The sequence below is a fragment of the Crotalus tigris genome, unplaced genomic scaffold, assembly GCF_016545835.1.
Source record: "Crotalus tigris isolate CLP2741 ecotype Arizona unplaced genomic scaffold, ASM1654583v1 scf7180000018084.670488, whole genome shotgun sequence".
Lineage (NCBI taxonomy): Eukaryota > Metazoa > Chordata > Lepidosauria > Squamata > Viperidae > Crotalus > Crotalus tigris.
In genome coordinates, this window is record NW_024096815.1 from 205,066 (window position 1) to 229,328 (window position 24,263).

The 24,263-nt window shown below is 41.8% G+C and overlaps 1 protein-coding gene across 2 annotated transcripts; it reads right to left on the reverse strand.

Moving 5' to 3' along the window:
- Positions 1 to 648: 648 nt before the first annotated feature.
- On the reverse strand, positions 649 to 20,307 carry LYL1 (LYL1 basic helix-loop-helix family member). Of its 2 annotated transcripts, none has more exons than XM_039347512.1 (5): positions 20,033 to 20,307; positions 19,735 to 19,950; positions 5,959 to 6,389; positions 2,828 to 2,919; positions 649 to 2,622 (listed from the first exon to the last, which is right to left on the reverse strand). In XM_039347512.1, exons 3-5 carry the CDS (start codon positions 6,387 to 6,389, stop codon positions 2,279 to 2,281), a joined length of 867 nt encoding a protein of 288 aa, XP_039203446.1. In that variant the 5' UTR covers positions 19,735 to 19,950; positions 20,033 to 20,307; the 3' UTR covers positions 649 to 2,278. The 2 variants fall into 2 exon arrangements, with proteins under 2 accessions (XP_039203446.1, XP_039203445.1); XM_039347511.1 differs by having other exon boundaries at positions 19,735 to 19,854; positions 19,951 to 20,307.
- Between the last annotated feature and the right edge of the window lie 3,956 nt (positions 20,308 to 24,263).

The following is a 24,263-nucleotide window of genomic DNA, read 5'->3' on the forward strand; positions in this document are numbered from 1 at the left end:
AAAATAAAATAAAATCAACATCACGTGATTGAAGGATTGCTTAGAAAGTGGACAAGAGAAAGAAAGGCATAGTGATTGCCTAGACTACAAACCCAGAAGGTAGAATCAAAAAGAAAGCCTCCTTAATCACAGCAAAGTAAATGAGATCAAAACTGGCAAGAGGAAACAGGAACATCTCACAAATGGCCATTCAGCTCTGTGTATTTTGGGGGTAATTTCCAGCATGTAACTAGGTTGTAGCCAAGGAAAAGTTACCCAAGGAATGTGCATGATGTCAGGTAAGTTGGTGGGTGTTGGTAGAATAATATACCAGGCCCTGTGGACATACTTGGGCCATTTCCCCTCTGGAGACTTAAATGTGGCTTCATCGAACCATTACACCTTACAGCATGTCAGAGAGGACTGGGGAGGAATCACCTCAGGATGCAGTACTTCTATATCTTCGGTGGCTTTTCACTTCCATTTCTGTCCCATCCTTGACAAACATGCTATATACTGTACACATACACATATACATTGATGCCAAGCATGCCATTATCCTTCCTGCCCTTTGCTTACCTATGTATTTCCTCATCATCATTTCCTTGCCGTGAAAAGTTCAAGTTCAAAACAGCATGTAACCCACACAGTCTTTTACAGGATCAACAATTATCACCAAACATATTACTTTTCTTTTTATTTATGGCATTGACTTCAGTTTTAAAATATCATACAACATGGAAGAATTTGGTTCCAAGGAGCTTCTGGTCTGGACAGCACTGATGAATGTAAGAATCCCATCTTACAAATCCTCGTCCCAATAAAAGCAAATATTAGCAGAGAACAATTTCCTTTGAAAGCAAACCTGGAAACTGAATACGTGCTGGTGTCTGTCCCCACCCCACCTCTAGTGTGTGTGTGTGTGTGTGTGTGTGTGTGTGTGTGTGTAGATATGGTCGTCTTTCTTCTTCCTTCACCCCAAAGACTTTTTAACAAACTTCTTCACCTGATAACAGGCCGCCCAGGCCTCCCTCCCTCCAGAATCATTGCTGTCATATTTGGTTTTGGCAAGGAGCCCAGGGTTTGCGGAGAAGTCCAAGATACTGACTCAGCACAAACCACCCTTCTCTTTCCAGGAAGGGAGAAGGTTTTTGAGACTGTGGGCTCCCAGCAAACCCCCCCTCCCAACTGGCCCCTAGGGAGTGACACAGCAGCTGCTGTGCCACCATTATCCACTCCCTCTTAACTGCTTGCATCTGGAGTAACGCCCCAGTAGCACGCCTGGATCACAGAGAGCATTGTTAAGGCCCAGTTCTCCTGAAGAGATGGTGCTCCTGATATTTGGGACTGATGTTGAGAGCTTATAAGAGAAAATTGCCAAGAAAAATATTGTGCATGCAGGAAAATCAGCCTATCAAAAAGAACAGCTCTAGCCTTGCCCTCCCTGACTGAATGATCCCGGGTGCCTCCATTTCCTCACACAAACCACCACCTGTATCCCTGACTGAGCTACCGAATTAGGCAGACCACAGCAAATGCACCGAACAGTCTGTATAAGGCTATGTAGCCCTTGCTTTCCAAGCCATTGACAAGAATTCTCAAAATCCTTCAGCAGCTCTTTTCCCATCTGGAAAGATGTCACTGATATGGGAAGGTGGAAAGGAGGCTGAGCCTGGGAGCTCAGCTTCTTAACCTTGCCACTTCTTTTTATATCTGTTTGCTCTTTTGTATAGGCTCAAATATTTATGTGGGGCCCCGACAACAATAAAGCTTAGATTTGTCGACAAGAGCAGTGTTAAGGCTAAATGTCAGAAGCACCGATTAGCAAACAGTGAAAGTGAAACTCCAGATCACTCTTCCCAGCCAAGGTGTTACCTGACATCTTCCTCTTACAGCCAACAAGACCTAGAGGGTGTCTTATGCAAACCAAACATCATATAGAGCTAGCTCAAGCAATCCCCACTGCCCTAAAATAGCCGAAACCAGGGAATTGTACATAAAATCTCATATCTCATCTCTCCCAGAGCCCCCACATTTTGAGGTTTCCATTGGGCATCAATGGATGTCTCAGTCAAAGAGACTCCATCACCTTCTCCATCTGTTTTTGGACTCCTGAATTCAAATGAAGTCTTCCAAAGTCAATATAACCCTATTATGGCAGCCCACTCCATGGGTAATGGACTCAAGGAAGGGATGTGCAGGCCAAGGAGTTTCCACTGATACTAGGTAGCTTGATCCATGTGTGCAGCATTGTAGATGCACGAGATGGGTGATGATGGTGGTCTTTTACTGCTAGACATCACCGTGGTTCTCCTGCTTCCAACACAGTCATTGACTCGACTGTCAACTGTTCCAGTTTTATGGATGCTGATGGTGATGGAGTCCTGGGAGTGCCATTGCAGGGGCTGTCTGTTTCAGCAGTCTCCCCTCCAGCCAGTCTGGCCTGGTCACTCAGTAGCTTGACCAGGAAATTGATATATTTCATGGCCAAGCGAAGAATCTCATTCTTACTCAACTTCTTGTCAGGTGGATGGGTGGGAATGAGTTTCCGAAGCTCAGCAAAGGCACCATTCACATTCTGTTGACGCCACCGTTCCCGGCTATTAGTGAAGACCCGGCGTGCCACTTTCTGGGGTTGAAGACCTGGACAAATATATGGAAAAGTCTGAATGAGTAAGAGGCCTTTGCAAAAGGGGTTATGTTGAACATGAATTGAGAACTCCTTCCCCCATATTGGCAGTCACTTTATACAAGCTGTTTCCATATCTGTCACATGTGCTACTCTGCTAGTCCACTCTGCTCTGTCCTGGGAGAGGAACACACTTGATTTTTCCCCATGGCCACTCACCTTCAATAATGTCTTGCTCATAATGGCTTGGTCTCCGCTTGAGGCGATTATTGGGAAAGAGGCCAAAAGTCCCCGAGTTGCCTAGGTAAATGCTAGAGATAAATAAGAACAGTGATCAGAACCTCCACCTCAAAGCATGCATACAATCTTGTATAACTTTTATTTACAAATATTCCTACAAAAATAAGTTACAAATATTATCATTTTCTCATATCTCTTGGCAGCAGGTCCAGGATCAACAATGTTCTATGTAGGGTCTGTTGCCTCCTTCTCTGCAAGTCCAGCCCTATAGCATTTGTACTATGGTGAAAAATAAAAACCCATACCTAGGATAAACCTGCCCAGTTAACAACAATCATTTCAGTTATATTCCTTCACATATTGTGAGTGGCTCGGTTACATTGTTTGGGATGCATCTTAGTATCATAATCCACAAAATAAATATTTGAATGTATTTGTCAAAGTATTCCTTCAATTTTAATTCTGAAAAAGATTGTCTGTAAGGACCCACCCCACTTTGCATCTTAAGAAGACAGAACTCTTGGAATAATTCTTCCAACAGGAATCCTTTATTAAGAGAAGTGGTTGCAGGCATGCTAGACAGGACTTTGGGTTCAAGCTCTTCCATTCAAGGTTTTAAGGGGTTCCCCAGTAGTCCCACCCAATCAACCCCCCTTCCAGTGATAGTTTCAAGTATCACAATTCCACCCCTTTTCTTCTTTCTTCCGTCTGGATGGATACTTCAGATAACTACATGAAAGGCAAATACTCTCCTTTGGTATGCTAACACTTCGAGGTTACAATAAACACACATTCAACATTCAGCCCTTTGAAGTGTACTGAAGGAAGTGAGGGCAATAAAGCCCCTTTGTTCTCCCCCTTCTCTCCCTCTTATGGCAGAATCCAGAGATGGCAGAATTGGGAGTTTCTATATTTGATAATTAAAGATGAAATATAATTGGATTCTGACATTGTCATCCCATTACAGGGTAGAAAACTTCCCTAACAGCTCAGCTGATGCCATGCCTACATCAGATGCTGGGGCAAGAGAAAGCATGTTCAGGAAAGACAACTTAGACTGACCAAGCAGAGAGGACACCCACTGTTGGGCTGTTGATAAACCATGGGAAGAAAATGGGAGCTCGACATTAAAAGAAATCACTGGATGAAACTGAACCTGAGACACATTGATAACTTTGCTCTTCTCCCATTCAGAGTGGTCAGGAACCTATCATGTTCTCAAGGACCACTGGCAGGGACCACTCCATCAATCCAACCATCCCTACTCAGGTAGCGGCTTTCACATAGAATGGCACTGGGTGGACCATTATCATGTAGAACTATTATTAGTGGCCTCCAGGTTGCTCACTTTCACACTGGTTCTCTCAGCATATAATGAATAAAGCTGAACCTTTCTAGACCATTTCTACAGATATATAATTTTGTGTAGCTTGGGCACAGTTCATAAGCTCAGCTTCCTCCAAAGTCCTGGCCAGAAAACTCAGTAAAATAATCAAAGACCAATCTTCCCTGTTGTGCCTTAAATTGCTAGGTTAACTCCTTCATTACAGATAGTAGTAAAGAGAGTTCATGTTTTGGCAAGTCCCAAACTATAAACAAGTAAAGGACTGCCAGGATCAAGTAATTAGAAGATCTCTTTCCCACTAAGGACCTCTTGCAAATGAAAATAACAAATCAGACTAAAAGAACAAAATTAAGATATGTTGGACATGACTTACCGAATAAAATAGAGAATAGAGCTGGAAGGGACCATGGAGGTCTTCTAGTCCAACCCCCTGCTCAAGCAGGAGACCCTATACCATTTCAGACAGGTGGCTTTCCAGTCTTTTCTTAAAAGCCTCTAGTCATGAAACACCCACAATGTCTAAAGGCAAGCTGTTCCACTGGTTAATTGTCCTCACTGTTAGGAAATTTCTCCTTAATTCCAGGTTGCTTCTCTTCTTGATTAGTTTCCATCCATTGTTTCTTGCCTTGCCCTCTGGTGCTTTGGAGAATAGTTTGATGCCCTCTTCTTTGTAGCAGTCCCTCAAATACTGGAATACAGCTATCATGTCCTCCCTAGTTCTTCTTTTCTCTAGACTAGCCAAACCCAAATCTTGCAATCGTTCATATGTTTTATCTGGAGGCTTTTAATCATCTTAGTTGCTCTTCCTTGTACTTTTTTGTAATGTGATGGCCAAAACTGGATGCAGTATTCCAGGTATGGCTTTATAAAGTGGTATTAATACTTCACATGATTTTTGATTCTATGCCTCTGTTTATACAACCAAGGATTGTATTAGCTTTTTTGGCTGTCGCTGCACACTGCTAGCTCATATTTAAGCGATCGTCCACTAGGACTCCAAATTTGATGAGTTCCCCTTCTATTCTCTCATCAAAGTCATTTATGAAGATATTGAAGAATACCGGGCCCAAGACGGAACCTTGTGGTATCCCACTGCTTACTTCCCTCCATGTAGCTGTAGTACCATTAAGGACTACTCGTTGAGTATGGTCTGTCAGTAAGTTACAAATCCATCTGGTTTTGTCATCTGCTTGATGAGATGAACACTTTGACTGTTATTGTTATCTTGATCCTCGACTTAATAAGCTCCATGCTTAAGCTGCTATCCTCACCTTCTTGCTTGAAAGAGGTCCTTTCTGGTTTCCACTGTGTGGGAGCTTCTATTACATATCAATAAGCTATCTTATTCACAAGGGATGCTTTCTTCTCAATTTCCAAATTCAATTGCCCTGAGACTTTAAAGGTTTGGTGACCTGTAGTATGTCTCAGGAAAACACCTGTCCCTAATATTGTACCTTCCAGATATGTTTGGACTTCAATTTTCAGAATTCTAGTCAGTATGGAACATAAATGCTTGCTAGGTATTCTAAGAATTGCACATATTCTATGTTGGGAAACACTGTCACAAAGAAGCTCTGGTTGCTGATATGGATCTGTAATAGTTCTCTTTTTATCAATTTCCCAAAAAGGGGTAATTTGCTTATAACACAATCTAGATGAACCCACTGCCATTGTTCCCAGAGTTGGCACTGGCAGCTTGCCAACATAACCAGGATTTCTTCCTTTCTCCATTCCCCTCCCCCCAAGATCTGATTTCTGGACTTACTTGTTGAGAAAAGGATGAGGCTGGTATTGTGGGGCTAAAAGTGGACTCCTTACTCCAGCCAGAGGCAGGGGTGGTGGAGGGGGTCCAGGTGGCAGACCTGAGAACTGCAAGAAGTTAGGAATGGGGTGTAGGGCAGTGAGTTGGGTTGTGGGGACCTCAATAGGAGTGGGGGACTTGCTGTAGCCCAGGCTGATGACAGGGACATTGAGGGGCAGTACTGCATAGGGAGCCTCAGCAGGAGGGCTCCCCTTTGTTTGAGGTGAGAAAGAGGTGGGGATGGTGAGTGGTTCAGTGGCCTCTACATCACTTTGCCCACCATCTGGGGAAGGAAGAGGGTTTGGGGTAACTGCTGGTGGAAGGTTTGGCTGCTCAGGCTTAACAGGTGACTGGGAATTCTTCAGCTTCTCCATCATGTTTGCTTTGATTCTCATCTGTAGGAAGAACAGAAGAAAAGTGAGACTGACACACTGTACCAGCTCTGCTGAACTGGGCATTCCAGAAGTAAAAAAAAGATACAGGTAGTTCTCAACTTACAGTCATCCATTTAGTGACTGTTTGAAGTTACAACGGCACTGAAAAAAAGTGACTTATGACTGTTTTTCATACTTAGGACTGTTTCAGAATGAGTGTCCCCATGGTCATGTAGTCAAAATTCACATTCTTGGCAACTGGCTCATATTTATGACGATTGCAGTGTCCTGGGATCATATGATCACCTTTTGTGATCTTCTGACAAGCAGAGTCAATGGGAATCCAGATTCACTTAACAACCGTATTACTAACTTAATAACTGCAGTGATTCATGTAACAACTGTGGCAAGAAAGGTCGTAAAATGGGACAAAATGCACTTAACATCAGAAATTTTGTGCTCAATTGTGGTCATAAGTCAAGTATCACTGCAATATTTTGACCCTTTTATATTAAGCTGGAAAAAGAAAAGATAAGAAGACAACCAGATTGGATGAGCCCTAGCACCTTCCTTGTCTAGATTCTCTTTCTCATGATGGCCAATTATAAGTAAAGATGGTGGGAAGCCAAGGGCAACAGATTATTGCTTATTGACATTTTTTTCCAACAAATGAGACAAAGAGGCATGCTCTTGGGCTTCAAAGGAATTGCCTAGTCCCTTTTTAAAGCCAGTTGATAGCTATCACTACATCTTGTGATTGCAAATTCCATTTGTATGCTAAGCAACCAAATAGTGCCTTTTGTGAGTCCCTAATACTGTTGTTCAGCTTCAGTGAATAATTTTGACTTCCATGAGTATTATGAGAGAAGAAGCAGATGAGCCCACCCCATATACACACAACCACCTTTTCTGCATTAGTGTGATTGCCCACTTACATATCTTAAGGTGACCAACTTTTTTACAATGAAAAGGAGGACACAAATAAATTGAAGAAAAAAATATCGTAAATAAAAGAAACATTTTATTCATTGCAACAATAATACAGACAGCTTGCATGTGCAAAGTTTGCCAGCCTGGTGTTCTGGCGCGCTCAGCAGCAATTCCTATTGGTTTTCGAAAGCCAATAGCGGGAGTAGCACAGTTCATACAAAAGTTGAAAAAAACCCATCCCAAAAAAGATGCCGGAACGCCGTTCCGAGTGTTCTATGAGGGGAAAAAAGCCCTGCAGATTAGTCTTCAAATATCGAAAAGGACATGTAGGAGGACACTTTTCGAGGGAGGACAGAACCTACAAAAGGAGGACGGTTGGTCACCTTAATATCATGCCTTGCTTAGTCCAACTATTTGCAACAGATTTGGCCAAGCTTTAGGATTTTTAGTAGTCCAGGGGATGGGATGTTATTGTGAGATGATATTACGTATTCAGTTTTGAAATACATAGAATTAATTATATCATGAATGAATTTCAATTATGGTATCAAATTATCCATGATATGACAACTATTCCTAAATTCCAGATGATATAATGCTTTAATTTCCAAGTATGCATGCATGGCTTAGGAGACTGAAGGTGATTTCTTGAGGTATCTAAATACAATTTTCTCAAATTTCATGACTGCTAGATCTCCTCTGTGACCTTGAAGGAAAAAGATAGAAAGATTTTTGTTGCTTCTGAACTTGGAACTGGAGAAGGCTTTTTAGGATACCATGGTCAGGCAAGAAAACAACAAATAGATCCCCTGTAAACTTTTTCTCCTTTATCTGCTTGAAGATGTATACCTGTTTATTTATCACAGTGCTTTACATGTCAAAGTAGCCTCTAGTCCACAGAAGCTTATTCTAACACAGCGGTTCTCAACCTGTGGGTCGTGACCCCATTTGGGGTCAAACGACCATTTCACGGGGGTCGCCAAACAACGCAGTCCGTCATTTTTTCCCCTTTTCCTTAGCTGTGCTATTCCCTTTTATTCTATTGGCTTTTGAAAGCCAATAGAATAGACTCTCTTGAATAGAGTCTAATTCTATTGGCTTTCAAAAGCCAATAGGAATTGTCCAGGCTGTCTCTGCCCTGCTGAGCCTGCCAAAAGTCCCATTCTGCAAACGGTGCTGCAAGTTGTCTGCAGCGAAGGCGAGCTGTCTGGAAATTTCCACCCCTCCCTGCTGAGCAACTACTAAAAATGTAAGTAAAAGAGGGCCAGGGGTGGGAGGTGGGAGGCCGGCGAGTGCAGGGAGGGTTGCTGGTGCGCATGGGGCCCGTCGCATGCCTTGCCTCCCTTGGACTGGGCCAGCTGGTGGCCCAGCCGGTGGTTGGCCTGCTCTGTCTCTGCCGCTTGCCAGTTACGCCTCGGCCGGCGCAGTGGGTGGCACCACACATGTGCGGCGCTCCCGGGCAGGGAAAGTCCTCAACTTATGACTGGTTGGGTAGTCCTCAACTTACGACTGGTTGGATAGTCCTCGGCTTATGACCAGTTGGGGGTCGCGGCATTAAAAAGGTTGAGAACCACTGTTCTAACATAAATATGTCACTGTGGCAACACTGTGATCCAGACTTTGACAAGGCTGGGATTAGATTCAGCCTGGCTGTGATTTTCAGCCATGTGAAGAACGGCTTTTACTGCAGGTGATTATAAAAGCTTGATCTGTGGTGACTTCCCTGCCTGCAAGGAGAAAAGATGGTAAGGCAGATAGCGGGTCGCGGTTGTACCCACAGGCAGAGAGAAGTTTCTTCAAACTTCTGCTCTGGTTTGTGGGAGGGGAAAAGGCATTTGTATGCCTCCTCAGGACTGACAAGGCCTGCTTTCTTGAGACTTCTTGAGGAGGCTTTCTCCTTCCACCATCATTATGTTTGTTGAAAGTATTCCCAGCCAAGTTTGCACTCAAGTGAAGGCTTCACTGCTTTCTATCCCAGAATTCCCTGCCAGTATGAGACTAAATCTGCACACTTCAACATACTTGAAAAGTGCCAGTCTGAGGAAGAGTTTGTCTTCAGAACTGGAACTTGGGAAAGAGGCAGAGAAAGCTGCACAGATTTTTTTTTTCTTCCCATTACAAGCCTACTGCTTTCAGAGATCTCTTAGAACGTGACTGTGTTATGTCTTGTATTGTGAGAGTTCCAACAAATAGACAATGCACATGCTGCAGTTTGCAGCAACACAACATACTTTTGCATTTTTTCTTTTTCTGTCTTCTTACTCCCTCTTCCCTTTTAGGACTTTTGTCCATTAAATATTTTTTGTATTGCTGCACGTGCAAAATGTGATTTCTTCCAATGCTAATATTTTCCACTTCAGGATAGCAGTGGTACTTTAGTTACATAAATATGGTCCTTTGGCAGAACTGAGGTTGCTATTAATATATTTGTAACGTGATTGTTGATTTTCATGTAAGCAATATGTTGAGGTTTCTTCAGCTTTCTATTTTATCTTTCTAATCTCATGAATAAAGAAATACCTGCAGTATATTTTTTTAAAAAACATTGATTTACTCATATTTACTTGCCCTAATTTAGTCAAGGATTGGCTGAAAGCATTTTTTGCCAGTGAATCTAAACTTCATCTCATTGAAAAGCATATCAAAAGAGGTGCTGCATAATGACTGACAGAACGGTGGGCTTGCTACTTCATGAAATAGCTGGTGTGTGTCTGTGTGTGTGTCTGTGTGTGTGTGTGTGTGTGTGTGTGTGTGAGAGAGAGAGAGAGAGAGAGAGATGAGCACCAAAAGACTAGAAGACAAATCTACAGGATCACTTTTTGCTATTTACCGTATTTTCCAGCGTATAAGACGACTTTCTAAACCATGAAAATCTTTTCAAAAGTTGGGGGTCATCTTATACACCCAGTTGTCTTATGCGCCGGAAAATATGGTACATCAAAGCAAGCTCCCCCGTATCCTGCATTCTCACCCCTTGGCACGGGGATTGGCTGTCTGGATGAGAGTTTAAGTGTCCCACACAGCCAAATAGCCCTAGAAAAGTGTCCCTCAGAGAAACAGCCAGGAAGAAGTGGCAAGGTTGGAGCGTTGGCAGACCAATGGCGGGAGAGGAGCGCTGGCGGAGAGTAAGAATGCAGCGAGAAGTGCCCCCGCCCCCTTGTTGCCGAAGTGATGTTCAGCTCTCGCAGAAGGCCAGCGATTTCACAGAAGCATCCGCCCCTCGGGTGGGGATCCTGCCCCTCCCAGTCTAGGGCGGTGGAGAGAGGTGGTGCGAGCAGGGCTTTTCCTCCCCTGGGGAAACCCCCCACCCACCAGCAGCCTCTGCTCGGGTGGGCGGCAGGAGCAGCTGGTGGGAGCCAGCGGGCTGTGCAGAGGGTGCCGCTTCCTCGGTGTTGACTGCACCCGGTGCCGTCGCGCTGAGCGCCAGAAGCCCTAGGACCCCGACGGACAGACGCTCAGTGTTTCCTCCTCCATGCTCGGCCACTTCTTTGGCAACCTGAAATCTTCTCCTGGAGCCCAGCAGCAGAAATTCTTTGGCCAGTGGGATCCAAATTAGGCTGCTTCCACTGGAACAAGAGGGGCCAGCTAGTCCCATTGGGGTGAGGCAGTTCCTCATATACTGTAAAGCTTCACAAATGCACCCCCATGCTTATTATGGGATGTTACCCAGCTACATTTATCTTCAGCAGATCAGGAACAAGCAATGAAACATAATGAAATGCTAATATGTTTAGGACTTACATTACTTTTATTAGAACAGTGGTTCTCAACCTGTGGGTCGGGACCCCATTTGGGGTCGAACAACCATTTCACGGGGGTCGCCAAACAATGCAGTCTGCCATTTTTTTCCCGTTTTCCTTAGCTGGGCTACTCCCTTTTATTCTATTGGTTTTTGAAAGCCAATAGAATAGACTCTCTTGAATAGAGTCTAATTCTATTGGCTTTCAAAAGCCAATAGGAATTGTCCAGGCTGTCTCTGCCCTGCTGAGCCACCAAAAGTCCCATTCTGCAAACGGTGCTGCACCAGTTGAGTAGTCCTCGACTTACGACCGGTTGAGTAGTCCTTGACTTACGACCAGTTGGGGGTCGCGGCATTAAAAAGGTTGAGAACCACTGTATTAGAAAGTTAAAGTACCCGTATTTTCCAGTGTATAAGATGACTTGCTAAACCATGAAAATCTTCTCAAAAGTTGGGGGTCGTCTTATACGCCCAGTCGTCTTATACGCCGGAAAATACAGTACTTGTTAATTCTTTTTTTCATTTTCTAAATCCATCACAAAAAAAGCCTTCTGTTTCTGGTTTAAAACACAGATTGATTCAGATGGTAAAGATCATAAGTCTGTTCTCAATTTGGCAGGTTCACACAGAACTGGAAGCCAATCAATCATTGCCTTTTTTGACCAAATAACTAAGAAAGGGAACCTGCCAGTTAGTGCTTGCTTGCTGCTATCTGCTTGGATCTTTCTTTAATAGACATTGTTTCTCTCCTTTAAAAATAAACTAAAATTGTACCATTCCCACTAGTTTTGGTATTTGGTCCCATGTCCAATGATGCCATCCTGCAGTTACTGTGACCTGGGAGGCAAGATAAGCCAATCCTCTGCAATGGTAGTCGCAATGTTGTTTGCTAGTAAATTATACCTGAAATGATAGCTAAACACTCTTTGAAAATGGATGTTTTGTTGGAAGGTGTGCATTTAGTCCTTTCTTCCTCTTCTATTGCATACATGCCCACATATGTGCTTCAGATGGTTAACAGGCCCCCCAAGTAGAAAATAAAAAAGCATAAAATGCTATGAGGGGGAGGGGAAATTGGGCCTAGCTTCGTTCTACTAAACAGTATCTTCTCACAGAGATGAAGAACTGAATTTCACCTCAGAATTTTTCCCCCCACAGATTAATTCCACAAATGATAAAACAAAAATAGTCACCTAGAGTCACTTTCTATGAGATGGCCACCAGATACAAATTTAATTATTAAATAATACATTTATTCATTGATACTATGTGAACCATGGAAAGCAACATCCTTTAAAATATATGTGTATAGTGTTACTATGAGAGCTAGCTTGGTGTAAAGATTAAGGCACCAGGCTAGAAACCTGAAAACCATAAGTTTTATTCCTAAGCACAAAGCTATCTGGGTGAGATTCAGCTAGTCATTTTCTCAAGTTTATGGCCATCTAAATCTAAAACCTGAATTACAAATATTTCCTATTATTTCAAAATTATATAGGGATAAACTTATTGAGACCTGGTATTCCATCAAAGGAGCAATTAACAAACGTATTGATTTAGATCCAACATATCAAAATGTAAGAAACCAGACCATTCAAAGTACCAGTCAACGAGGGAACCAATCAGCTGCTCGGATTTCAAATATAGCTCCAAACAACTGACCACACTGGCACACAAGATGCTTATGAGCTAAGGAGAATAGGACAAGAACATCCTACTGATGATGTTACCTAGTCTGGTAATGAAATGTTCGGAAACTATATTAAAACAAGCTTGGAGAATAAATCACAGCCAAAATCTAAAACCTGAGCTACAAATATTTCCTATTATTTCAAAGATAGAGGTAAACTGCTTGCGGGTAATAAATATCTGGTGAATGCTAAAAACAACCACAGTTTTGCGGAAGAAATTAGAAGGTCAATGAATTATCATGGCTCACAAGGATTCGGGATTTTTCTGCTTAAACAGTAGTTTTCTATACAAAGAGGAAGAAAAACAGACCAGATCAAATACACGTTGATGATGAAAGGATGTCACTGTCATCTGGATACTCCATGAAGTTCTCCTGCCATAATAACAAACATTGTGGGAACGGCTCTAGCAGATATACATCCCCCCCCCCCAAATAACCAAGAGCAGTCCTGCTGCATCAACCCTCAGCCAGATACTTTGCTACAGTGATTAAGGGCATGCTTTTAATATATTCTTTTTTCTCAGGATTAATCCTTGGCATTAGAAATAATACAGAGGCTGAACTTTGCCAGGTTTAAGCTTCAAGGAAGGAGCATATTCCTGTATGCGATGTAAGGATTTCAAGAATTTTCTATACTATGGAGTCCTTAGGAAAGGGAAAAGAAATCTAAATCTGATTAGGCTGATCCTATATCCTTTTTCACTAAGGGCAATCCCATATTTGAAAATCCATCCAGTCCAGGTTTTATTGCAAAACAGCCATGAGGAGAGAGAGTGGAGACCTTGACACCACCCCTTTCTTTTCACAGTTTCTCTGCTCTCATTGTGACAAAACATTTACCCCCAAAACCTACAATTATTTTATGCAAATATAAGACTTTCCAGATGAATGCTTTAAAAATAGATGACATCTGAGTTGTGCTGTCATTATTTTATTTCTATGACACGTTGGTCATTTAGTTGAATAAAAATTCAGGGTATAAATTAAACCTCCACAAAGTGCTTTTTTACCCCTTCTACTACATTGCACCCTTTCATTCCTGCAGTAGTGTTGCCTTGATGGCTAAGGTTTTTTTCCTTTTGGCTACCCAAAATTTCAAATTTCCAATCTTCCATTTTCCAATTTGGGATGCCCAAACTCTACAAAAGTTATGGCCTTGCAACCTCCCTCCTGGCAGGACCTCCTGGTTTCAAGCCCCATGATTCTTTGAAGCTAGATTAATGTTTTTTGCTCAGATGAGGAGACATAAAACTAGTGCTGTGAAGAGAAGCATGTGAAGCATGAGAGAAATTGGAGGAGCTAATTTTTTTTATTCCTTTAATGGTCATTTGGAAAGAACCTAGGTCAGTTACACCGCCCATGACAAGAATGGTTGTGAAGCTTTGGGAAATATTTGGAATGTGCAACTTGGATCTATGGAAGTGTCCTAATGAACCAACAACCAGTCAACCAGTAACTACATTTGAGACTGATTGCTTCCCATTGACTTTGATTCCCAAATACAAATTACAAGCTCAAAGTGCACATGAGGGTAGAATATCTACTTGTTTGAAATTATATCTGCCCCACTAGCATATTTCTCTGGGGTGGAGTTTGCTAGCCATGGGTGAGTGCAACTGAGCTCTCTTCATTTAAATAACTCCTTTCACTGGCTATGTTTTCCATTACTAAGTTCACTTCCAGCATCATATTCCTGTGGGAGAAAATAAGAAGTGTCAAACTGCACCAAAGTATAAATCATATTTGAAAAATTTGGCAGGTTTGACAAATACAAACCACTCGTCAAGATACCCTTTTGCATTTAATTTGATGCCAGTCCCTATAATAGCTGTGACATCGCAATGTCACAATCCAAATAATGCTTCTTCAGCAATTGCTTGTCTTAGAAGAATGCCAAGAAAAAGTGAATTCATCATAACCACTGAAGAAATCATAAAGTGCATACAACTGACATCTTAGGCTGGAATGTTCAGGTAGTTCAGATTAAGCTCTTAAATTTGTCATCCAAGAGTCAACCGGTCAAAGAAAGTTGACAGATGTTTTGTTCCTACCTGAATTCTTTTGCCACTGAAGAGCAAAAATGGAAAGAAGATGTCTAGAGATCCATCACCAGATAAATCTGTCAAATGTAGCATTCTGTTTTCTTTTTTACTAGTCAGACTACCCATGGTGGATTTCCAATTTTAGTGTTTGAAAGAAGTCTGAAGACCCGGCTTTTCACCGGGCATGACTGGAGCCTCTATTTAAATTAGGTTGCTTTCATTTTTTTTTCACCTGGTTGGTTATCCTGCCATCTCTATCCTTCTTTGCTTTTTGATATTTTTATTGTCACATTTTTATGTTTTAATCATTTATAAATAAATCTATTTATAAATAAATTTATAATAAATTTATAAATAAATCATTTATAAATAAATTTTAATCATTTATAAATAAATTTATAAATACATTTATTAATCATTAATAAATAAATATTAATAAATAAATTTAATCATTTTTGTACCACTCAGAGTTCCTGGGAGTCAGGAGGCTTAGAGATGTAAACAACAACAATAATAATAATTGTAAATAATTACGCCAACTAAAGAACTGACAATTGGCACTTCTGATTGTTGTGAACAGATAATATTCATAGTAGTACTAGTATTAGTAATAATAAGGAATATAAATTTAATAAATAAATTAAAAAATAAAAATAAATAATATTGATTATGCTTTTCTCAGCCCTGAAGCAAGTTTCAACAGCTGACCTAATTCAATCCCACAAGCTTCCCTCTGCTGAAAGGAACAGAGAGAAGTGTGACTTTCAACTCTCTCTTTTCCAGAAATTTCTTCTGCCCTCCAGAACAAATTCTGAGAGACTACAGGTGGTTTCAGAAAGACAGACAGTTGAAAATCACATTCTCCCCATTCCATTGACAGAAACCTCTCATTGGAGAGGAGAACTAGTTGATTCCACCTTCCATGAGCCAAGCGACTTCCAGAAGAGATGTACCTTCCCTGGGCAAATCAGAAAGACATTTTTATACCCTGTTTTCCTCATTTCTACATCTGCTTATTTTAGTAGCCAAGTAAATCTATTAAGGTGGTAAATGCCTTTTGATAGGTACCTAAAAAGGCCCTCACCTAGTAAATATATATAGCATAAGAAAAAAAATATCCCAACTCCTTCCTTCCTTCCTTCCTTCCTTCCTTCCTTCCTTCCTTCCTTCCTTCCTTCCTTCCTTCCTTCCTGATATTTTTTCTTGAACCAAGACCCGCAAACATTTTAGCCTTATTTTATTAAGATGCCTTTCTGCTCTAGAGTTTTTGTTTTTTACTCTATGAGATCATTTCTGAGATATGATCAACACCATTATAACTTGAAACAAACACTTATTTGCAATTAACAAACTTAAGCTTTATATTTCTGCTCTGTTGGTTACTGCATGAAAAATATTTGGAATTTGATCTTCAGGGCAAGAGAAGGGGTTACACTCACTCCAGAGGTGCTACGGAAAACACCTTTCTTATCAGCAATTCTCCCTACCAGCAGCCCCCAGAGATGAAGAGCAGGACTGAAAAAAAATGCATAAGGAGTAGCTGATTTGCATGTTCACTTGTGAGGTTGGGGAAGGAATAGTTGTAATCAGGGCTTTTTTTTGTCATAGAACACCCAGAACGGAGTTCCGACACCTTTTTTGGATGGAACCTTGTAGGATAGGCAAGGCGGGTTGTATGACATGTGTGAGTTCCGGCATCTTTTCTTTTTTTTACAAAAAAAGTACTGGTTGTAATGTCCAAACAGCTGACCAGTAAGTTACCTTGTCCTTTCCTCATCTAAGACAAAGAAGTCCTCTTTGAGTGTATTGTTGCTTTAGTTTTCACTCATTCCCCTTTGTAGCCATACGTAACTGAAAAAGGGCAAAGAGAATTTGGGACACCTGTTCTGATCAGGCCTCCAGAGTTTTGTAGTGGTAGCAGGGGTGATGATGTGAGTGGAGGAATAGAATGTGGCAACTTTCCAGCCTTATTTGGGACAGTTTGGAGACTTAGAAATGACCAAGACACAACTCATCCTGGATCACACAGTGTGTGTCAGGACTGTTATAAGATTATGTCCTGTGGTGAATGCGTCTAACAATGGAGAGAATGGCAGCACTTGCTATGGGTTCATATTGCACTTGCCTTGGCTAAAAACACAGCTGCCATGCTCATATTAGCTTCACCTTTCCCAATTTTCCAGAACCACAAAGCCCATCATGCATTATGCTTGCTTCTGAAAACAGGAGATATAGTCCAGTACATCTAGGTTGTAGCAGATTAGATAAGGCTGTTGTAACCTTTCAGTGATGAAACATGCGTAGTTCTGGAAAATATAGTTTGTTCAGACAATGCTTACATTTTTCACCCAATGAATTTTTACTTTAAAGATTTTACCTTTTTGTAGCTATTTGGTTTTTAGTCAAAACTCCATCAGACCTAGTGCATATTAAAGCACACACATGAATAATGAGATTTCATTGTCAGTGGGATTGTTTGAATAGATTGTGAAGCAACAAATAGAAGAACAAATCCTTGACCATCTACTCAATATAAATGAGATTTCCCACATCTCTGATTCATCGCTGACATAGATGGGATGACATTTTGCAAAGCAAGTAACTGAAATGAAAGAGATAAAATAACAGCCAAGCACATGCCGGGCCACTGCCTCAATCCTTTGTTCCAATACCAGGCAATAAAAATGTTTTAAAAAATTAAGGAAATGGTTTTGCAAATGTCATCAAGAGGGATTGGCTTCCCAGCGAGCAGAATCCAAGGATCTTTTTCAAAGCTATTCTTACCCTAAATTAAAAGAAAAAGAAGGGGTCCCTTTGAATGTGTATATTTGGATATGTATACAATTAGAAAGCAGAAAGTGCTTTTTCAAAAGCCAGTTCTGCAACTGAAATACCTGAGTTATCATATTTTCTGAAGCTGAAAAGCAGCCTTATTACATAGAAATTCACAAGTTTTGGGTGTGCAGCTCTTCACTAGGGCAGCTATTACACAGAGGAGAAAATGGGCTGCATAAAACATTATAACTATAGCTAAATAACTAACTATATAGTTAAATAACTATGGAAATTTCACTATAGTTAATCCACAAATAATTTGAGTGAATTAAATTAAATTTGTTCTCTTACTTTGAAGGGTACTGACTAAAATCAAAATACTTCTAATTAAGTGGATTATTAATCATTTGCTAATGCAAGCACAGCTGCTTATTTCATTTCGTTTCGTTTTGTTTTCTTCAAAGCACTGATTAAATTATGCACAATACAGACCCACTCCAAGTTTTGCTTGGCATATCAAAGATTTGTTCCAAAAATGGAGGAAAGTGAAGCCCATTGCCGGTGTGTGTGTGTTTGTGTAGGACTTTCAAGGAGTACAATAGAAATCTTAGGATTTTGTAAAGTGTCAGGCATCAATTTTGCCCCTTAAAATTTTTCCTTAATGTGAAAAGGGAAACGAAATGGCTGTTATTATGCATATAATATTTTATTAGCATAAAACTCAACAATATTTGTGTGACATAATAGCATTACAATTTCTGCCGGAAGAAAGGCCTAGTGAATACATTTCTCACATATATTGATTCTCTCTTGTGACAATTTCACGACACTTAAATTTCTAGTTTATCTATGTGAGGAACATATACAAAGATCCTCAGGTTTTCAGCAAATGTGCTTATACGAAAGCAAATATGTGTGTGCAATGTCACATATGACAATATACAGGCAGCCTTTATTCCTTTTCCTACACGGAAGTTTGTCACGGAGGAAGTGTGTAATGGTTATAAAGGCCCTTCCTTAAAACAAGCGGGAAAAATCTCTTCCCCTATTTAATATTTCCAGCTTCCCAAAATATTGAGGTCAGCTCTATAATCTAGGGGTATAAATGCCAACTGTATCCTTAAAAGTACATTCTTTAATTAGTGTATTATTCTGCAATTCAAACATGCTTCTTACATAAATGGTCATATGGGTCCTTATTTTACAGACTATAACAACAGAAGTTTAGTGTACCTTAGTGTAGAGTAAGTCAGAATAATAGATAAAAGAATATTAAGTGTTACTCTGATAGAATTCTTGAAAGAGCTTTGAATTTAATCTTACAAAGTACATTGAACCAAATAAATCACTCAGTTTTACTTCAGATTGCATTCTGTAAGGAAACCATGAAGCTGATACGACATGATAAGGGATGCAATTGTCAGACTAATTAGATATATCACTATAGGTTAAATGATAACAATGATGCATTCTAAGAAAAACTATAAGAACTCAGAAGAATTTGAAATTCAAATGAAAAGTATAACCGGTAATTATAAATTTATTGATGTTTGGAAATTGTTTAATTGTAAACATCGCAAAGAGAAATGAAGACTCATATAACAGCTATAATTTCCAACAGGATGTTTTCTAAATTTTAGAATTTTTAGATTTTGATGCAAATTCTATTTGGCTTGTGATTATAGAAGAGTAATGTGAAATTTTCATTCTGTAGTTATATGTTCTAAAGCTTATAGAGGCTACTGCTTTTCTTAAACTGGGCATTTAAAGAAACAGAGAGAGAGTTAGAAAAAGACAAACCAAGTTAGAAAAATACAAATCAAAACTAAAAAGTTTTAAGAAAACACATTATTTTAGACGATGCTTTAAACCTCCTTTTTATAGATTGCTTCATATAATAAGGGAATGGTTATAAAAATACAGAGACTGTTTACTACTAAAAAGAAAAAAATACATGATACTGCATACAAGGAAAACATGCATAGCAATATATGTAGAAGAAATTTAGCCTTAGGTCAATAGTAAATTGCAAGAAAGGGAAATAGCTCAACTGCCCAACCTATGTGGAACTAATAAATGGAAATACATAGGTCCACAATCTTTCCTGAAATCAAATCCTTGCTGAAATGCTCTTCTTTGCCTAGAAACGTGCTTTCTCTACCAGCCCCTAAATGCCCCAATCCTCACCTGTCCAACTGTGCAGGACCAAAGCCATCTTCCAGTTTCCAAAGGTCAAAGATGGACATCTTCAAGTCCCTGTTGCTGGCAAGGAGGCAGATGGAAGAATTCCAGGTGATTGCTGGGGATCTTCAAAGGAAATGAAGGGTCACCTAACTGCTGATTGTAAGGAGGCCTGGATGGCAAAGTGGAGGGACATGTAGAGAGGGTGCTGTGAGAATCTACCTGATGATGAAACACAAGATGCTGGAGTCCAGTTCTAGAGTCTGGAAAGGATGTAACCCACTGGTATTATCCAAGAATTTACCCTCATCGTCAGCCACATGGCTGCTGCTGGCTGCCATGCTTGGGGGCCATGATTCGCGGCTGCTTCCTCTCTTCGCCACTGGTTCCCTCAGCCAGAGTTTGCAAATAATTATTATTGTCACTGGCAGTGGTGTTGGGGACGTCAAATCAATTAGGCTCCAGCTTTTCCTGCCACCTTGTTCCCTCTGAATCCCCCCTGTGGCCACTTCTCTTTTTTGACAGGCTCCCTTTGGCCACTGGAAGGAGCTGCTTTGAAGATGGAGCCTGGGCCAAGCCCCCTCCCTCTTCCCGCCCCCTCCTGCTCTCCTCCCTTGCATGAGAGAGATTTCCTGCCCTCTTTGGACAGGGGATGTTCTGCAGCTTGTAGATAAGCAGCACAGGAGCTGCCTGCACGAGACTGATAAGGAAACTCCCGAGTCAGACCCAGCCGAAGCCAGAGGACTTGGAAGGCAAACAAGAGGAAGCCCAGCGTCTACATGCTAGAATAACATAGGCCAGTGAGCACTAAAGTCTCCACAGCACACACAGTAGAGAGGTAGCTTAGTAATTCTCAAAGCGCTTTCATAAGAAACCAGAAATATGCCTTGGATATGAGGGTAGCCAAAAAGCAGAGAAGAAACCAGGTTTTGTCCCTCCAGCCTGCTGGCTTGGGGTTCCTTCTAGATACTGTGCCTATCTGTCTCCAGCTGGGCATCCCGCTTACTTGGTTGAAAGCCAACACTTCCTTCAGCCTTACTTAATGTGGATATCAGCCCGTGAGCCATTGGCAGCAAGATCAATGGCCAATTAAAGGCCTTAGGACTTCCTGTAAAGAAAGTATGTTTACATGGACCAATGTGAACTTATTAACCATATAACCTGAAGCCATTTTAATGTCATTTTTTTAGCCATGTCATTTATAGCATGTCTAAAGGAAACTGGCAGAACTGCATATATTAGGAAAATTAATACCTTTGTAGAAAGCTCTTCCATTTGGAATGGATCCCTTGTGAGTGACACAAGACAAAACAGAATGGATCCCTTGTGAGTGACACAAGGCAAAACATCCCTTGTGAGTGACACAAGGCAAAACATACAATGCAGCTGATCAAGAGTCCTGTTCACATGGAACATAATCGTAGTGTGACTGCCACACTGTGAGTGGTGGGCAGTGGTGGAATTCAAATATGTGAATAACCTGTTCTCTGTGTGGATGCCGCTTTCGGAAGTCCATTCTGGGTCTGGGCAACAAAAAATTAGCTACCAGTTCTGCCGAAGTGGTGCAAACTGGCTGAATCCCACCACTGGTTGTGAGGTGAAATATCTTCTTTCAGCTGAGCCATAATTACATGGAAGTGGGATTTGTATACCTTTACACTATTGGGGAAAAGTGAGCAGGAGTCAGCCAATCTAGGTCGTCAATCTCTATGACAGCGGTTCTCAACCTGTGGGTCGCAACCCTTTTGGGGTCGCCTAAGACCATCAGAAAACACATATTTTCAATGGTCTTAGGAACCGAGACACCGCTCCACACCCATCTCCGCATGGCCTCTTCCGCCGTTTGGAGAGAGAGAGAGAGAGAGAGAGGCACTTTTGCTTCCCTTCTCTCTCTCTCTCTCCTGCAGACTTACCTCCTGCAGGGCTCCTGATTGGCCCTGCGCCCGAGTGCTCCACCCCCTGGGAGAAGCGTGGCCAGGGCCTCGTGGCCTTGGAGCTGCCCGGGGAAGCCCCGGGATCCCTGCTGGGAGCAGCCCACTGGAGGCTCCGCTGAGAAGACCAGTCGTCCCGTAACCTGCGGCCCAAGGGAGACCAGCCCCTGTGATCCCCAGCCAGCTGGACCATTGGACCCACTGGCCAGGAAGACGTGCCAGAGTCCAGGCTGCCAGGAAGGAAGAAGGAGATTCAACAAAGGTAGGAGAGAAGAGCTGCCTCCTGGGGCCCGCGGCTTCCTTGCCATCCTCTTCCTCCTCCCCTTCTTCCTCCTACTGCCCCCAACGTGGCTCAGGCAGGCGCTGGGAGGAAGAAGGGTGCCTGGGGGGGGCAGCTGGGCTGGCGGAGGGGCTGGCGGGCTGCGCAGCACCAGCCTGCACCGCGGCTCCATCGGATGGGCAGAGGGCGAGGCTTGGCAGCGCGGAGTCTTGGCTGGAGTGGCGGTGATGGTTTTCTCACCCTTCTCCTCTCCTTCTTCCTCCTGCTGCCCCCAAGGAAGCTCAGTTGGGCTCCAGGAGGAAGAGGGGTACCTGGGGGGAGCAGCTGGGCTGGCGGAGGGGCTGTCGGGCCGTGCGGCACCAGTCTCCACCGCAGCCTGCCAGAAAGAGAGAGAGGAAAGAGAGAAACAGGGGGAGAGGAAAGAGAAAAAGAGGAAAGAAGGAAAGAGAGGAAACAGGGAGAGAAGAGGAAAAAGAGAGAATGAGAGAGAAGAAAGAGAAAGAGGAAAGAGAGAGGAAAGAGAAAAAGAGGAAAGAGAGAAACAGAGGAAAAGAGAGGAAAAGAGAGAGAAAGAGAGAAAGAGAAAGGGAGGAAATAAGAAAGAGAGCGAAAGAGAGAGAAAAGAGAGATAAAGAGAAGAAAGAGAAAGAGAGAGAGGAAAGAGAGAAACGGGGAGAGGAAAGAGAAAAAGAGGAAAGAGGGAAAGAGAGGAAACAGGGAGAGGGAGGAAAGAGAGAGAATGAGAAGAGAGAGAAGAAAGAGAAAGAGGAAAGAGAGAGAGAAAGAAAGAGAAAGGGAGGAAAGAGAGAAAGAGAGAGAGAAAGAGAGGAAAGAGAAAAAGAGGAAAGAGAAAGAGAGAGAGGAAAGAGAGAAACGGGGAGAGGAAAGAGAAAAAGAGGAAAGAAGGAAAGAGAGGAAACAGAGAGAGAGAGAGGAAAAAGAGAATGAGGAGAGAAGAAAGAGAAAGAGGAAAGAGAGAGGAAAGAGAGAAACAGGAAAGAGAGAAACAGAGGAAAAGAGAGGAAAAGAGAGAGAATGAGAGAAAGAGAAAGGGAGGAAATAAGAGAGAGAAAGAGAAAGAGAGAGAGGAAAGAGAAACGGGGAGAGGAAAGAGAAAAAGAGGAAAGAGGGAAAGAGAGGAAACAGGGAGAGAGAGGAAAGAGAGAATGAGAAGAGAGAGAAGAAAGAGAAAGAGGAAAGAGAGAGGAAAGAGAGAAAGAGGAAGAAACAGAGGAAAAGAGAGGAAAGAGAGAGAGAGAAAGAAAGAGAAAGGGAGGAAAGAGAAAGAGAGAAAGAGAGGAAAGAGAAAAAGAGGAAAGAGAAAGAGAGAGAGGAAAGAGAGAAACGGGGAGAGGAAAGAGAAAAAGAGGAAAGGGAAAGAGGAAGGAGGGAGAGAGAAGAGAGAGGAAAGAAAGAGAAAGAGAAGAAAGAGAGGAAAGAGGAAGAGGAAAGAGAGGAAAGAGAAAGGAAAGAGAGGAAAGAGAAACAGGAAAAGAGGGAGGAAAGAAAGAAAGAAAGAAAGAAAGAAAGAAAGAAAGAAAGAAAGAAAGAAAGAAAAAGAGGAAAGAGAGAGAAGAGAGAGAGGAAAGAGAAAGAGAGGAGAGAAAGAGAAAGAGAGAGAGGAAAGAGAGAAAGAGGGAGAGGAATGGTGCTTCTCCAACCAGGCTGGGCAGAGCCAGCGGAGCGGCCTTCCTGCCCCCCCCTCCCTGGCCAGCTGGATCGGGGGTTGGGGGTCACCACAACATGAGGAACTGTATTAAAGGGTCGCAGCATTAGGAAGGTTGAGAACCACTGCTCTATGAAGATTAACAAAACAGCATCTACTATGGACGCCCACCCTTACATTGTTTAAGAAATCATTGAAAACCTGATTGTTCTCCCAAGGAAACAAGGTACTGGTGCCTTTGAAATTTAATAAATAAATGAAAAAAAACCCCATCTTCACTGGAATATGTAGTATTCCTGAGCAGAACTGTCCTAAGAACAATCCATGAAAAGATATTATCAAACTAAATCAATCAATAAAAACTCAAAGTCCATGAACAAGGTTGTAGGCTAAGGATGACCCCAAATTTTAAACAGAAAAAAATCCACAAAAAGGAAAGCAGCCATCATACACATATGGACTCACCTTTTGGCTGAATAGTCAAGACTAGTTTTCAGAAGCAACTATGAAGCAACTATGAAATTTTCACTGCACAATCTGCTTATAACAACCTATTACAGTGAGCTATCCTTGCAAATTTCCATGGAATGATTTAGCATGACAAACTGTTTGGAGGAACATTTCCTGGAACTCCTGGATGCTTATAATGTCAAAAGGG

Coding starts and splice junctions, on each gene's coding strand:
- LYL1 (XM_039347512.1), bottom strand. CDS start 6,389: ATGAGAATCAAAGCAAACATGATGGAGAAGCTGAAGAATTCCCAGTCA. Junction 2,920..5,958: donor CCTCATCCTTTTCTCAACAA/GTAAGTCCAGAA, acceptor ATTTATCTCTAG/CATTTACCTAGGCAACTCGG. Junction 2,623..2,827: donor TGAGCAAGACATTATTGAAG/GTGAGTGGCCAT, acceptor ATATTTGTCCAG/GTCTTCAACCCCAGAAAGTG.